This window comes from Oncorhynchus mykiss, chromosome 3 (genome assembly GCF_013265735.2).
Source record: "Oncorhynchus mykiss isolate Arlee chromosome 3, USDA_OmykA_1.1, whole genome shotgun sequence".
In the NCBI taxonomy this organism is placed as follows: domain Eukaryota; kingdom Metazoa; phylum Chordata; class Actinopteri; order Salmoniformes; family Salmonidae; genus Oncorhynchus; species Oncorhynchus mykiss.
In genome coordinates this window covers 47,711,078-47,725,086 of record NC_048567.1, presented here as the reverse complement: position 1 = coordinate 47,725,086, position 14,009 = coordinate 47,711,078, and the positions used below count along the sequence as shown (strand labels likewise).

The 14,009-nt window shown below is 43.5% G+C and overlaps 1 protein-coding gene across 6 annotated transcripts in view; it reads right to left on the bottom strand.

Annotated features, from left to right (window-relative positions):
* Nucleotides 1-243: 243 nt before the first annotated feature.
* The window catches only part of LOC110520058 (protein TANC1), a 277,467-nt gene continuing 263,701 nt past the window's right edge, over nt 244-14,009 (bottom strand). For 3 of the 6 annotated variants that reach the window (XM_021597043.2, XM_021597045.2, XM_021597044.2), the window contains 9 exons: nt 8,473-8,606; nt 8,239-8,362; nt 7,599-7,774; nt 7,240-7,372; nt 5,531-5,560; nt 5,325-5,416; nt 3,908-4,054; nt 3,196-3,296; nt 244-3,040 (listed from right to left, as the gene is read on the bottom strand). In XM_021597043.2, coding sequence (XP_021452718.2) covers nt 1,354-3,040; nt 3,196-3,296; nt 3,908-4,054; nt 5,325-5,416; nt 5,531-5,560; nt 7,240-7,372; nt 7,599-7,774; nt 8,239-8,362; nt 8,473-8,606 — 2,624 coding nt within the window. In that variant the 3' untranslated portion in view covers nt 244-1,353. Of the gene's footprint in view, nt 3,041-3,191; nt 3,297-3,907; nt 4,055-5,324; nt 5,417-5,530; nt 5,561-7,239; nt 7,373-7,598; nt 7,775-8,238; nt 8,363-8,472; nt 8,607-14,009 lie in introns of those variants that run through there. The other 3 variants (XM_021597046.2, XM_021597049.2, XM_021597048.2) reach the window with 2 other exon arrangements.

The following is a 14,009-nucleotide window of genomic DNA, read 5'->3' as shown; positions in this document are numbered from 1 at the left end:
GGGCTCTACCACCCTGGACCAGAGCTATGTTGAACTGTGCCTCCTGTTCCCTGCTACAATGACAGCCAGCAGGCCTGAGTGTTTTCTCTGTGGGATTTTATTTCCCTATGTTGGGAATGGCAGTAATATTCTATTACACTATGTGATTATGGGTAACACAGCTCACAATACTGGAAACATGGCAACCATTTCAACATACATACATATTAAAATACTGTCAATGGCACCATGCTCCCCCAAACCTTTTGTTTATAGATATTTATTTTTTAAACTCTTTATTATAAATTGAAGTTGTGGCATGCACTTAAACCAATATTACTTTGACAGAGCTTATTATTGAACTTGTAAAATGTCTTAGTAGCTGTGCAAAAATAACTATATAAAATATATTTTTTTACGATGAATCAAGCCATAGACATTGTAAATAAATTAACGTGACAGCAACGACAAGCAGATACAGAGAGGATTTAGTTAACGTTATCGGGCAATTTATAGAATGTACAAACATATAAACAAATACATTTTTCAGAACCTTGAACACAGTTGGAACCAAATTGTGCATCAAATAAACCTCAAAATACAGATAAGTCAATACACTGACATTGATCTTCACTCAAAAGAAGGAAAAAAATATATTTATATATACACAATGTGAGGATCTACAACATCCTTCTTAGAACACAGGAATGCCCATCTCAAACATATCCTTACAGCTCTTCTAAATAGCTCCGTAATTCTGTCATCAGCACCATTGACATAATGAACACAGTTCAAATCCCATTGGATGTGTCCAGAATGGCACCCTATTCCCTATATAGTGCACCACTTTGACCAGGGTCGACCAAAAGTAGTGCACTACGGTATATAGCGAATAGGGTGCCATTTTGGATGCAAATATTGTCTTATACTTAACACTGAACAATTCAGTAATAACATTATACTGTAATATAATATGTTGTATAAGCACTTTACTTAAAGGCCTATGTAAATGCGTAAAGTGCTGTCACTGCAATGTCTCCAGCTTTGCTGAATAAGAGGGAACATGTCATCCTGTAACAGAAGCAAACAGCTGTACGCAATAGTAGGAAAGAAATACATCTGTTCTGTTACAGCTTCAATCAAAACGCTCCATGTGGCGGATATTCACAGGGGGAACAAACATAGTTTGCGTACTTCTTTCAAAGTTTCGACTTACATTGCTTAATTTTTTACCAGCCCATAAAAAACTATCTCTCCACTTAGAATTTTCCAAAGGTGTGTTTGTGGGTGTGTGCAATGTGCATGTTGTCTGTATGTGCGTGCCAGCGTGTGTATCTCGTTGTCTGTGTGTTGAGAGAGGGGAGATAAATATTCCTACACATTTGACTCTATGAATGATCGCTTTGGTTTCATTGAAGCTACGTGAATGGCGGGATTCTCTCGGACTAAGCTTGGCTGCTTGGGCTTACTGTCCACAAAAGTGTGCGACGGCATGGCCAGAGCTGGCTTGGATTCCTTGTAACAGGTGGATGCTTGGCACAACTTCTCTGCAAATTCCTTTGAGTGCATTCCATTCTGCAGGCTCCCCATAGCACCCTGAGATGGAGCTTTGAGCTGCTCGTGGTAAGTGCTCCCTATTTTGGCATAAGGTAGCTCACAGTTCACCCCTGCTGCCTGGAGGCCCATGGCAGACATGGTGTGGGACACTAATCCCTCAGAGGAGTGACTCTGCCAGCTGCGGAGGGCTCCGGTGGCGGGCTGTAGGCCTGGGTGGTTCTGGAGCCCTTGGTGTTGTTGCTGCTGCAGTTGTTGCCACTGCAGTTGTTGCCGCTGCAGTTGTTCTCGCTGCAGTTGTTCTCGCTGCAGTTGTTCCTGCTGCAGTAATTCCCGCTGCATTTGCTGCTGCTGCTGAAGAAAGCGTGCCTTCTTGTCCATGATGCCCATGAAGGGCCTGGGTTTCCACTCGCTCGTGCCTCCCTGGCCCTGCTTGGCCTTGTCTGTGGTGGTCTTGGTGCGTACATCAGGGCCCTGCAGCTTGCTGCTCTCCGACAGACTACTGCTGGAGGCCAGGGAGCTGGTGGAGCTGGACACCTTGATGTTTCCGTCTCCCCCCTGGGAGAGTGCCTGGGAGACCCCGTTACCCCCACACTCCTTCCTCCGCTCCTGGCCTGGCCCTGCAGCATTGAGGGGGTCCTGGGGAGACCCTGAGGTCTGAGCGTCCAGGGAGGACACCGAGTGGGCAGACAGACGGTCCTGGGAGGAGTAGGAGGCCCGGGCAGAGTGCAGGGATTCGCTGTCCCTTTCGCAGTGGTGGCCCATAGCCATGTTCTGGGAGGCAGCAGCCATAGACAGGCGTTGCTCCCCGTAGACGGGCTCGTCGGGAGGGGGCGGTAGAGGGCTGATGTCTATGCCCAGACCCCCTGGCTTCAGCATGCTGGACATGTGTCGGCTGGGCAGGGGGCTGGAGGGGGCGTACTGGGACTTGGCCCCCGAGGAGCGGCCTCCTGCCTGCAGGGAGCTCATGTGCTGGTTGGTTTTGACTATCTGGGCCTGCTTGGTGGGCTCTCTGGGCTCCCGGGGAGGGTAATGGTGGTGACTCAGCCTGCCAGGGCCTGAGGGCCCGGAGGGGGGAGAGCAAGGCCTGGTGCTCTGCTGCTGGGTGGTGAGGCTGAGGGTGTCAGGCAGAGTTCTATTGATGGAGTAGATGTTCTGTGTCCAGGGCTCACCTCTCTCTCCTCTCCTGTCTGAGTGTTGAGACTGAAAAGTTCCCTCCCCTTCCACGTCATTCATCCCCAGAGTGTTCTGTCCATCCATACCTCTGACGGCCATGCTATGCCCCGACATCTCCTCCTCCTCCCCTTCCTTGTGTTTGTGTTCCGAGTCGTTGTTGGCCGGAGCCTGGTTTGACGAGGACGTGGCCCCCTGCGGTTTGCCCTGGGTCGTGATGCGCTGCATCTGCTTACACTCCTCCTCTACACGGGCCAGCAGCCGCCGGATTTCACGGTTGTTGGGACACAGCCTGGCCGCTTCGTGCAGGTCAGCCATGGCTGCCGTGAACTGCCTGGGGTGGGATGGAGATAGACAGAGCAAGTTAGGGGGATATTTGAGAGCGAGGTAAAAAAAAAGAAGCTGAACCATATTCTCACAATTCACGCTAACAATGGTCCCCTAAAAGAGGGGGATTTATCCTTATGAGTTTCTGACGAATAGCTTTACCTGCTGCTCCTCTTGGCTCGAGCGCGGGCGTAATAGGCCTCGTACGATTTGGGTTTCAGCTCCAGGGCCTTTGTCGCAAACTCCTCTGCCAAGCCAAAGTCCTGTTGCAAGGGGTAGGGGAGGATCAATATGATTAACCAATGCAAGGAAATAGAAATGCACATTGTCCAGGGGCCCAGCTCTCTCTCTCTTTCTCTGCATCCATCTCCCTGATTGTTTATGGGAGCAAGCTGACAATGACTACAAGCATGCAATCGCTTGTGGACTTCTGCACAGATTATAATTTAGTCTTGAATGGCTCAATCAAACTCACTCAACTGGACAGCTTAATAGCTATAATTTTGGACGGGTAGTAGATAGTATTATTTATTGAATTCAATCTGTTCCTAAGAGCATTGTGTTAGTTTATGTCACGTTTCATCGATCATAGGCCTGGAACACGAATTTAAATTGTATCATGGGGCTTTTAAAGTGCTGTCTAGTACTCCTTAAGGGCAGCCATACTTCTGGTATGTGTATCTTTTCAAATACGTTCATAAACACACAGTACAACAACAGTTTCTTTGACTTCAAGATCTTCCAATGTCCACTTGTAGTGTCATACATGGCCTGATCACATATTGTATATTTTAACAGAGACATTTGGGAACCAATGACCCAGTAAATACAGCACTAGAGGAGGTAAGGAGAGGAGGATCATGGGGAATCTTACGTTGGTTTTCCTGCGACAGCGGGAGAGGTTGAGGTACAGAGACACCCTCAGCTCTTTGAAGGCCTTCAGGTCATCGCCAAACCCTTCTCTGGGGAACTTCCTCAGAGCATACTGGTACCTCTGGGCTGCCTCTTTCATCTTCCCCTTCTGCAGGGAGAGGGAAATGAGGGAGAGGAAGGGAGGGATAGATAGAGGGAGGGAAGGAAAGAGGGCGCGAGAGAGGAAAAGAAGGACGGTCGTCAGATACTCCCCCCCAACCCAACAGCCGTGCCGCAGCAGCTCACACACTCCCTTCCGTCTCTCTCATCAATCACACACAGTTTCCACTCGAGCGGATTGTCCTTATCTGCCATAAAACTCAATCTGTTAAATGCCACGGATCAATCATGGCTCAGAAGGCGAGTGTGGCACAGCACACACCCATTTATCTCTGCTGCGTCGCATTGAGCTGCTCAAAATATGACAGTCATTACGTTGTTTTCTCTCAAGCAAATTAGTGGCTGAGATGTCCTTTTTATACAGTGGCTGAGATGTCCTTTTTATACAGTGGCTGAGATGTCCTTTTTATACAGTGGCTGAGATGTCCTTTTTATACAGTGGCTGAGATGTCCTTTTTATACAGTGGCTGAGATGTCCTTTTTATACAGTGGCTGAGATGTCCTTTTTATACAGTGGCTGAGATGTCCTTTTTATACAGTGGCTGAGATGTCCTTTTTATACAGTGGCTGAGATGTCCTTTTTATACAGTGGCTGAGATGTCCTTTTTATACAGTGGCTGAGATGTCCTTTTTATACAGTGGCTGAGATATATACAAACACTCCTTTTGATGGCTGATCAATTCAGTGACATCAAGGTATAATTACAGTACTTGCATCAGTCTTTGTTTAGATGTAGCCCATCATAAAATATGATATATATTCCATTCACTCAGAACACACTTGACTGTACATACACATTATACAGTATAATGTCCTTGTTTCGAACCATAAAGTTCAGACTTAAAGGGATACTTCAGGATTTTGGCAATGAGGCCCTTTATCTACTTCTCCAGAGTCAGAGGAACTCGTGGATACCATTTTTATGTCCCTGTGTCAAGTATGAAGTAAGTTGGAGGTAGTTTCCCGAGCCAATGCTAACTGGCGTTAGCGCAATGACTGGAAACTAGTTAGCAACTTCCTACAAACTGCACAGTACATGTAGATTTTTTATTTGATTTTATTCAACCTCTATTTAATCTGTTAACAAATTATTATTTACAGAACCAGGGTCTGTAGTGACGCCTATAGCACTGAGATGCAGTGCCTTAGACCGCAGCGCCTCTTGGGAGCCTCATTGCCAAAATATAAAGGGCCTCATTGCCAAAATCCCAAATTATAATTTTAACAGTGTAATGTTGACTTGATCTCTTTTCCATACCTTGTAAAGCAGGTTGCCCTCCTCCATAAGCTTCTGCAGGAGAATGATGAGGATGTCAGGCTTGGACGTGGCCATAGCCCAGGCTGCATTCCCTGTTGGTCCACACAGACATAGAGAAAGTAGAGTTACACCACTGCCGCTGCCCGACCCACAGACTCTATTCACTAGGAAATTGGTAACAAGGTAAAGTTACCTAAAGATTGTACCTGATCGATCATAAGGCGACGTTCTGTACCCTTAGGGTTACATTGAAGGCAGTTAAGAAGAAGAAAAAAAGGATGAGAGATGGAAGGAATCATGTAAAAAGATGAAAAGCAGAGGAGAATTTGAAACCGCTACAGTTATAAAACGTGATTTATTCATTTTAGACCTTTCCCAGATTAAAGATGGAATTCACAGTAGGGGAAACAACGCCACTGTTCGCCATTGTTGTTTTTGTTTTGTTTGCCGAAGTGGAGGCACATCGCGCAATACGGGGGGGAAACATTGCAGTATATAGAACAGCAGAATATCGCGAGTGCAATTGATGTCTGAGGGAAGAAAACGGTGTTTGTTTTACAATAACTTTTTTGTTATTGGGATATTTTTTATATGAATGCTTCCACTCAGTGTTTGAGATCAATTGACACTCTTTACCATGGCACTGAGATTTATTTTAAACTGCAAAAACCCGCACCACTGCACTTTGTATACCAGGGTTGGCTCGCCTTCTCTAGTCACTTCATAGGCTCAGTCACTGATATACTTCTATTTACAAAGCCATTTTGGGTTTACTACCTTTTTATTTGTGCATTTTTATTGTTCAGAAATGTGGTGGGTACTCTCTTTGTTCACTTGACTTTATCCTGCTAACTGTTCCAAATATCCAAACTGAATTTGGTAAAAGGGCTTTTATGTACTCTGCGCCATCGTCTTGGAACGCCTTAGAAAATACTTTTAAACTGGAAGAACTTGTCCCGATTGGTGTTTTTAAATCACTGATGAAGGATTTTGAGGCGGATTCCCTGACCTGTCAATGTTTTTAATTTGCTGTTTTATACTCTTGTGAATTCAATGGTTTTTACTAGATTACTTGTAGTTTTTCATGTTGTCTGTCTGTAATTATTTTGTAATGACTTGGTGCTGCCTATCTTGGCCAGGGCACTCTTGAAAAATAGATTTTAATCTCAATGAGCCCTTCCTGGTTAAATAAAGGTTAAATAAAATAAATAAATACATTTGTTGTTGTATTATCACAAATGAACGTGGCTGGTTCACCATTAAGGATTCCTGCACTGATAATACAAAGTGAGTTTGTCTGTGGATATACTGTACCTATAATTGCATTGATATGAATCCTAATGGGAAAAAATAGTGATTTGCTGGTCGTAACAGTCATTGCGATCATAGAGACTGATAGCTTTGTGTGCTAGGAACAGGCTACATTGCTACCAGAGTAAGGAGAGTGGGTTGAAGATATTGGCCATTAGCTAATTCAGGGAAGGGAGTACCTGGCTGGCCTGCACTGCAGATGTAAAATGAGGCAGATAAGCTCCAGGCCAAGATAGCTCATTGAGTGTCATTTAGGTGATAAGTACCATTCTCAAATTAGCCTGCCGGCATACCGCGGGGAGAAAAGAAAGAGAGAGCGAGAGAGAGAGGGGGAAAGAGAGACACAGAAAGAGAGAGAGACTACACACACTAGGTGAATGCTGGTAGAAATTGGTTCAGTGCCATTGCCTTGAATTTAGCAGTGAGCATCAATGAAACCAGGAGTTTGTCACCTGATTACATGGATTAGCCTCATTTTAAAGCAACCAAAAGACCGTCCTGTGGTTGGAATAGACGAAAGTGGACACATTAACCGAATGAACATTATTTGCAGACAGACAGACACGGACCATTTGTAACATAGTTAGAGTTCTTAGTTTCTTACCCAGTTTAGCCCCCTTCTTCAGCAGGGTCACCACTACCGATGAGTTCCGACAACCAATCGCCCGGTCCAACGGCCTCATGCCACTGTAGTCCACATGCTCTATCACTGCTCCTCTGTCCACCAGGTAATGGACCTACATACCAGGAACAACACAGTCAAACACACACTCTCTTCCTTAGTCAGAACACACACTCTTAACTCTCCCATAGATATTTGTTAATTCTCAGCAGTGTGCGTCCCATAAGGAGACACAGGACTGTGTTGTGCCTATCTAAGGGGCAGGCCTAGTGAGACAGATTTAGATCGAGCTCAATGACCGTCTCTGTCTGTCTATCTGTCCATCTCTCTCTAATACTCACGATTGACGCGTCGCCGTAGAAGGCGGCCAGGTCCAGTGGAGTCCGTCCATTCTTGTCCGTGTGGTCTATGACCGCACCCTTCTCCACCAGAAACTGCACAACGTTCTTATGTCCTTTCAAACACGCCCAGCTCAGGGGCGTTAACCCTTCTTTGTCCATCGATGTCAACAACGCACCTGGGAGAGACCGAATATTCAACATCTTATTTCTCAAAACCACAGCATATGATCTTCACTCAACAAAACATTTGATATAAAACTAAGTGTGATATGTGGTTATTGAAATTTGAATGCTCTAAATTTGAATTTCATTTGACTTTAGAAAAAAAAGCAGATGTTTGCATCCCAAATGGCAGCCTATTTCCTTAATAGTGCACTACTTTTGAGAGTCTTATGAGCCCTGGTAAAAAGAAGGGTGCCATTTGGGACACAGACCACAGGAGGTTGGAGGCATCTTAATTGGGGAGAATGGACTCCTGGTAATGGCTGGAGCGGAATACGTGGAACGGTATCAAATACATGGTTTCCATGCGTTTGATGCCATTCCATTTACTCTGTTCCAGCCATTATTATGAGCTGTCCTCACCTCCGCAACTTCCACGGACACAGACGTTATCTAGCGTAGCGTCGTGGTAACTCACCCTTTGATAGCAGAAAGTCGGCCGTGCTCAGGTGGCCCTCGCACGCCGCCACCATGAGTAGTGTCCGTCCCTGTTTGTCACTGATGTTCACGTCAGCACCATGCTGCAGCAGCAGCTCTGCAATCTGACACACACACACAGACTTACAGTAAACTCTACTTCCCCAGGGTAAATCGTCATGGTTACTTTGAAGTGTAATTGTAGTTTGAGGCAAGCAGTGTGTGTGTTCCTCACCTGCCAGTGTCCCTGTCTGACAGCACAGAAGAGAGGTGAGACCCCCCTGCGGTTGATCTGCTGCACCATAGCCCCCTGCTCCAGCAGGAAGCCACACACGTCCATCTTCCCCCGGCCCGCCGACACCGTCAGAGCTGATGAGACCAGAAGAGAAGAGATTGGTCAGGACTGGGGTCAGCAAGGGTGAGACCACACACACACACGGCAGGCTATGGTCTGGCTCGCGTGAGACAAAGCTTGCTCCCATTCAAGTTGAAAATATAAAGCATTTAGTTGTACTTTCACTGAGCGCCAACAATTGGACCCAACCACAATATGTATTATTTCCTTCTTGAGAAAAGGGACAACAGAAGTGTCTGAATATGTCAATGGATAATAAGGTGCAATAAAGCTTAATAAACAATACTCTCTGATTGTACATTCATGTGGAATCTTATCTCTTGGAATCGTGTGCTGGGCCTGGTTAGTCATTCCATGATAAAAATAAACACTGACGCAGGAACTGTGGTCAGGAAGTTAGGCTGTTCTCGCTTACACACACACACACACACACACACACACACACACACACACACACACACACACACACACACACACACACACACACACACACACACACACACACACACACACACACACACACACACACACACACACACACACACACACACACACACACACACACACACACACCTCAATGGAATAGGAGAGCAACAGAGACATACACATACTACAGACACAATGTTTGAATAGCCTACTACTGGTTAAGGCACTCATGTTGTTACATTATGTACTGTATATAGGCCTACCATCGATTCAAATAATAGAATGAGGAAAATAGGCTAATGCTTTTATGCAAGTCCTGTTTACAATCAGACAACTATGTTATGTAAGTACGTATTCAACTGGTTAACTTGTTGCCTTAAGCTGTCTGATAGTAGTGTGCCAAGAGTTTCGAGACTTGAGAAGTGACCTCATCTAACGTCTGCATGATAGCAGGTCGAAAACAACGAAAACGGGAAAAAAACTAAATGAGATACCATTAATATGCTGACAGGTTAATTAATAAATCTTTGCCATTTCTGTTTTAATTCAAATTACTATACTGTATGTATGTATTCTATTTTAAAGACCGATGCATGCAAGTATGCTCCAACTAATTTATACGCATAAGATACAGTGACAAACCACACATTTATGATACAACAGTCAATAGGCTCACCTCCTGCTTTGCATTCAGTTGAGCCATGCCAAAACAGACTAATCCTAGCAGTAGTTCGAGGCCCACATTCAGTGGATGCTACACTTTACTGTGGGCTGTGGTAGATTCCGCCAATCTTGGATGAATGTTGGTATCCAAACAAATAAATCCTCAGAGACCACAGAGTGAGGGAGAGAGAGAATAGTGGTGCTTTCTGATTCACCTCAGGAAGATTCAAGACCCAGAGCCACTGTCTCTGTCTGAGTGACATCATCCATCTGGATGTTAGTGTGAGCGGAGGGCTGTTCCATTACGAGCCTGTCTCAGCCGACCACACCCTTCATCTGATCCACTAGCATATCTCTTCAGAGCAGACAGACACCTCCAGACTACTACACAGTACAAATCTCTATGGGGCAGCATTAGCCAAAACGGATTTGAGATCAGCTGGCTTCATGAGTAAAAACTCAAAAGCCCAGAGGATGAAATAATTGATTGTTCTAATGATTGACTCTTTCAGAGATGCATTCGTTTTTTGATCTGTGATTTTAGACTCGATTCTGATGTACACTTATCTGTAGTGGAATGTTAAGGAATGACTAACAGTGGTCTCTGTCTGCATACTACTTTCAAACCCTATAGGAGACCCAGTGGCATTTATCTCTGATCTTCTAAGTACAATTCAATGCATTTTATGTCTCTCTTTGATCTCACAAACATTACTCTTTACTGCGCCCATTCCCTTCCTCTCTCTTTCCTTCCCTCCCTTTTTCAGAGCCAGGTATGTTCTGTAATAAGCCACTCAACCTTGTATTTCCTCCTAATCTGCCTCTCCGGCCCACCAACACCGCTGTCCTTAGGGGAGGTGGGACTGTAAATCACAGTCTGATACGCAAACCAAACCTGTAAATAATAGAACACTATGAAAAATCTGGGAACCCAGGCCTGGTATTCATAGCCTACTTTGAAAAGGCTTTTGATAAAGTACGACTCAAATTGATATATAAATGCCTGGAATATTTCAATTCTGGAGAATCTCTTATACAATGGGTTAAAGTTATGTAAAGTAACCTTAGGTGTAAAATAGTAAATAATGGCTACTTCTCAGAAAGTATAAACTGTCAACAGGATTAAACAAGGTTGTCCACTATCGGCATATCTACTTATTATGGCCATTGAAATGTTAGCTATTAGAGTCAGATCCAACAATAATATCAATGTGCTAGAAATCCAGGGCTTAAAAACAAAGGTGTCATTGTACTCTGATGATTCATGTTTTCTTTTAAGTCCACAACTTGGATGCCTCCACAGCCTCATAGAGGATCTAGATACTTTTTCTAACCTCTCTGGATTACAATCAAATGATGATAAATATTCGTGTTGGATCACTTAAAAATGTTTGGGGGATTACCGTGTAGTTTACCAATAGAATGGTCTGACGGTGAAGTGGACATACTCTGTATTTATTTGGGTATTTGGGATGGCAGGTAGCCTAGTGGTTAGAGCGTTGGGCCAGTAATAGAAAGTTAGTAAAAATAGATAAGATCTTGCTCCCATGGTTAGGGGGAAAAAAATCACCCTGATTAACTCTTTAGTCACATGCCCGGTTTACCTATTGGCCTTGCAACTTGTTTTTTAAATTAGATGTAAAAAATATTTAGTTGGAACGGCAAGCCAGACAAAATTAAACAGGCCTATTTATATAATACATATGAATTCAGAGGGCAGAAATGATCCAAACTGGTTCTCTAGCAGATTAGTAAGAATGTCTCACCCCATGTTCAGGAATGGCCTTTCCCCCTTTATTCAGATTACAACCTCTCATTTCGGTTATTTGATAATGAAATCTCCAAAATATCGCTATTTTTAGAACAAGCCATAGAAAGTTGGTTGTAATTTCAGTTTAATCCACCTGAAAAGACAGAACAAATATTACAACAAATATTATAGTTAAACTCAAATATACTCATTTATATAAATTATATCATAAATAGGACTGGTGGAATTATGTCACACATGCATTGAACAAAGATATCTGGAAATATCTGTTCTACCCAAAATTACAACCAACTAATTGCAGCATACATATATATTCCCTACATAGTGCATTACTTTTGAGAAGAACCCTATAGGACCTGGTCAAGTAGGATTTTTAATGAATTTATTTGCAAATTATGGTGGAAAATAATTATTTGGTCAATAACAAAAGTTTATCTCAATGCTTTGTTATATACCCTTTGTTGGCAATGACAGAGGTCAAACGTTTTCTGTAAGTCTTCACAAGGTTTTCACACACTGTTGCTGGTATTTTGGCCCATTCCTCCATGCAGATCTCCTCTAGAGCAGTGATGTTTTGGGGCTGTTGCTGGGCAACAAGGACTTTCAACTCCCTCCAAAGATTTTCTATGGGGTTGAGATCTGGAGACTGGCTAGGCCACTCCAGGACCATGAAATGCTTCTTACTTCTTCTTCTTCTTATATTTTGGTTTCATCTGACCATATGACATTCTCCCAATCTTCTTCTGGATCATCCAAATGCTCTCTAGCAAACTTCAGACGGGCCTGGACATGTGTCCCCCTGCTTAAGCCAGTACGTCTGGCACTGCAGGATTTGAGTCCCTGGCGGCATAGTGTGTTACTGATGGTAGGCTTTGTTACTTTGGTCCCAGCTCTCTGCAGGTCATTCACTAGGTCCCCCTGTGTGGTTTTGGGATTTTAGCTCACCGTTCTTGTGATAATTTTGACCCCACGGGGTGAGATCTTGCGTGGAGCCCCAGATCAAGGGAGATTATCAGTGGTCTTGTATGTCTTCCATTTCCTAATAATTGCTCCCACAGTTGATTTCTTCAAACCAAGCTGCTTACCTATTGCAGATTCAGTCTTCCCAGCCTGGTGCAGGTCTACAATTTTGTTTCTGGTGTCCTTTGACAGCTCTTTGGTCTTGGCCATAGTGGAGTTTGGAGTGTGACTGTTTGAGGTTGTGGACAGGTGTCTTTTATACTGATAACAAGTTCAACCAGGTGGCATTAATACAGGTAACGAGTGGAGGACAGAGGAGCCTCTTAAAGAAGAAGTTACAGGTCTGTGAGAGCCAGAAATCTTGCTTGTTTGTAGGTGACCAAATACTTATTTTCCACCATCATTTGCAAATAAATTCATAAAAAATCCTACAATGTGATTTTCTGGATTTTTTTTCTCTAAATTTGTCTGTCATAATTGAAGTGTACCTATGATGAAAATTACAGGCCTCTCTCATCTTTTTAAGTGGGAGAACTTGCACAATTGGTGGCTGACTAAATTATTTTTTGCCCCGCTGTATATAGGTAATAGGGTGAAATTTGGGACATACACAGTCCAGAATACCAGAGAGGCCATGACTTTACAGTGTCGTGTGTCAAGGTGCACAGTTTGTAGACATGCACTAGTAGCTAATAATTTATGAAACAGCTGATTCTGAAGGTTTAGATGGAGACCATTGCAAGGCTAACTGGAGAAGCAGGGTGCCAGCTGTAGCATGACATCTGTATCAGTCGGTCAAGGACACCACAGCAACATACGATATCCATCACATGAAGACCTACATCCTGAGTGTGGCAGCATGGGAGTTTCAGTCTATTTCTATGTAGATCTAGATCATTACAAGTTCACTCCACCAGCAGAGAAACTACGGTGTGACATGTCAGCTTGGCATACGTCCTCCCAGCTGTAAATAATGAAACACAACCAAAGACTTATAACACAAACAACTAAACACCACATATATTAAGCACAGCCTGTGAACGTGGAAGATTTTATAAAAAATTAAAGATTCTTGGCATAATTACAGTGGATAAAAAAAACGATATACGGTATGTCACTCGATGTCTCTACTGTATATTTCATGACAATGAGAAGTTGATCTCATCGTTTTACTAAGTAATGTAGAAAATGTCAGGGCTGCCGCCTGACTTTGTCGCTGCATTATTCATTTTTGATATATGTGATACATAATGTAAACAAACCTTCTCTTTTACGGATGGAAACAACCCCCATTTGCAATTTTCTACAGAAACCATAACTTCAGAATAGCTTGAGATATATGCCATGTGATCACAAACATTATACCTCACCGTGTCTATATATCTTTCCCCTTACCTTTTGCACTGCTGCCGACTTATTCACATATATCAGAAAGCTGCTTTACAGAGAGGGCTAAATGACCTTTTGTCATTCCTAGAAGTAAAACAGTCAGGAGGGAATTTGTTGTTTATTTTTTGCCAACACGGAGCCGTGATCGAATCTCTCTCTATCCAAACAAAGTGCAATGGGCCTATTTGCATAAAGATGTTATTTCTTT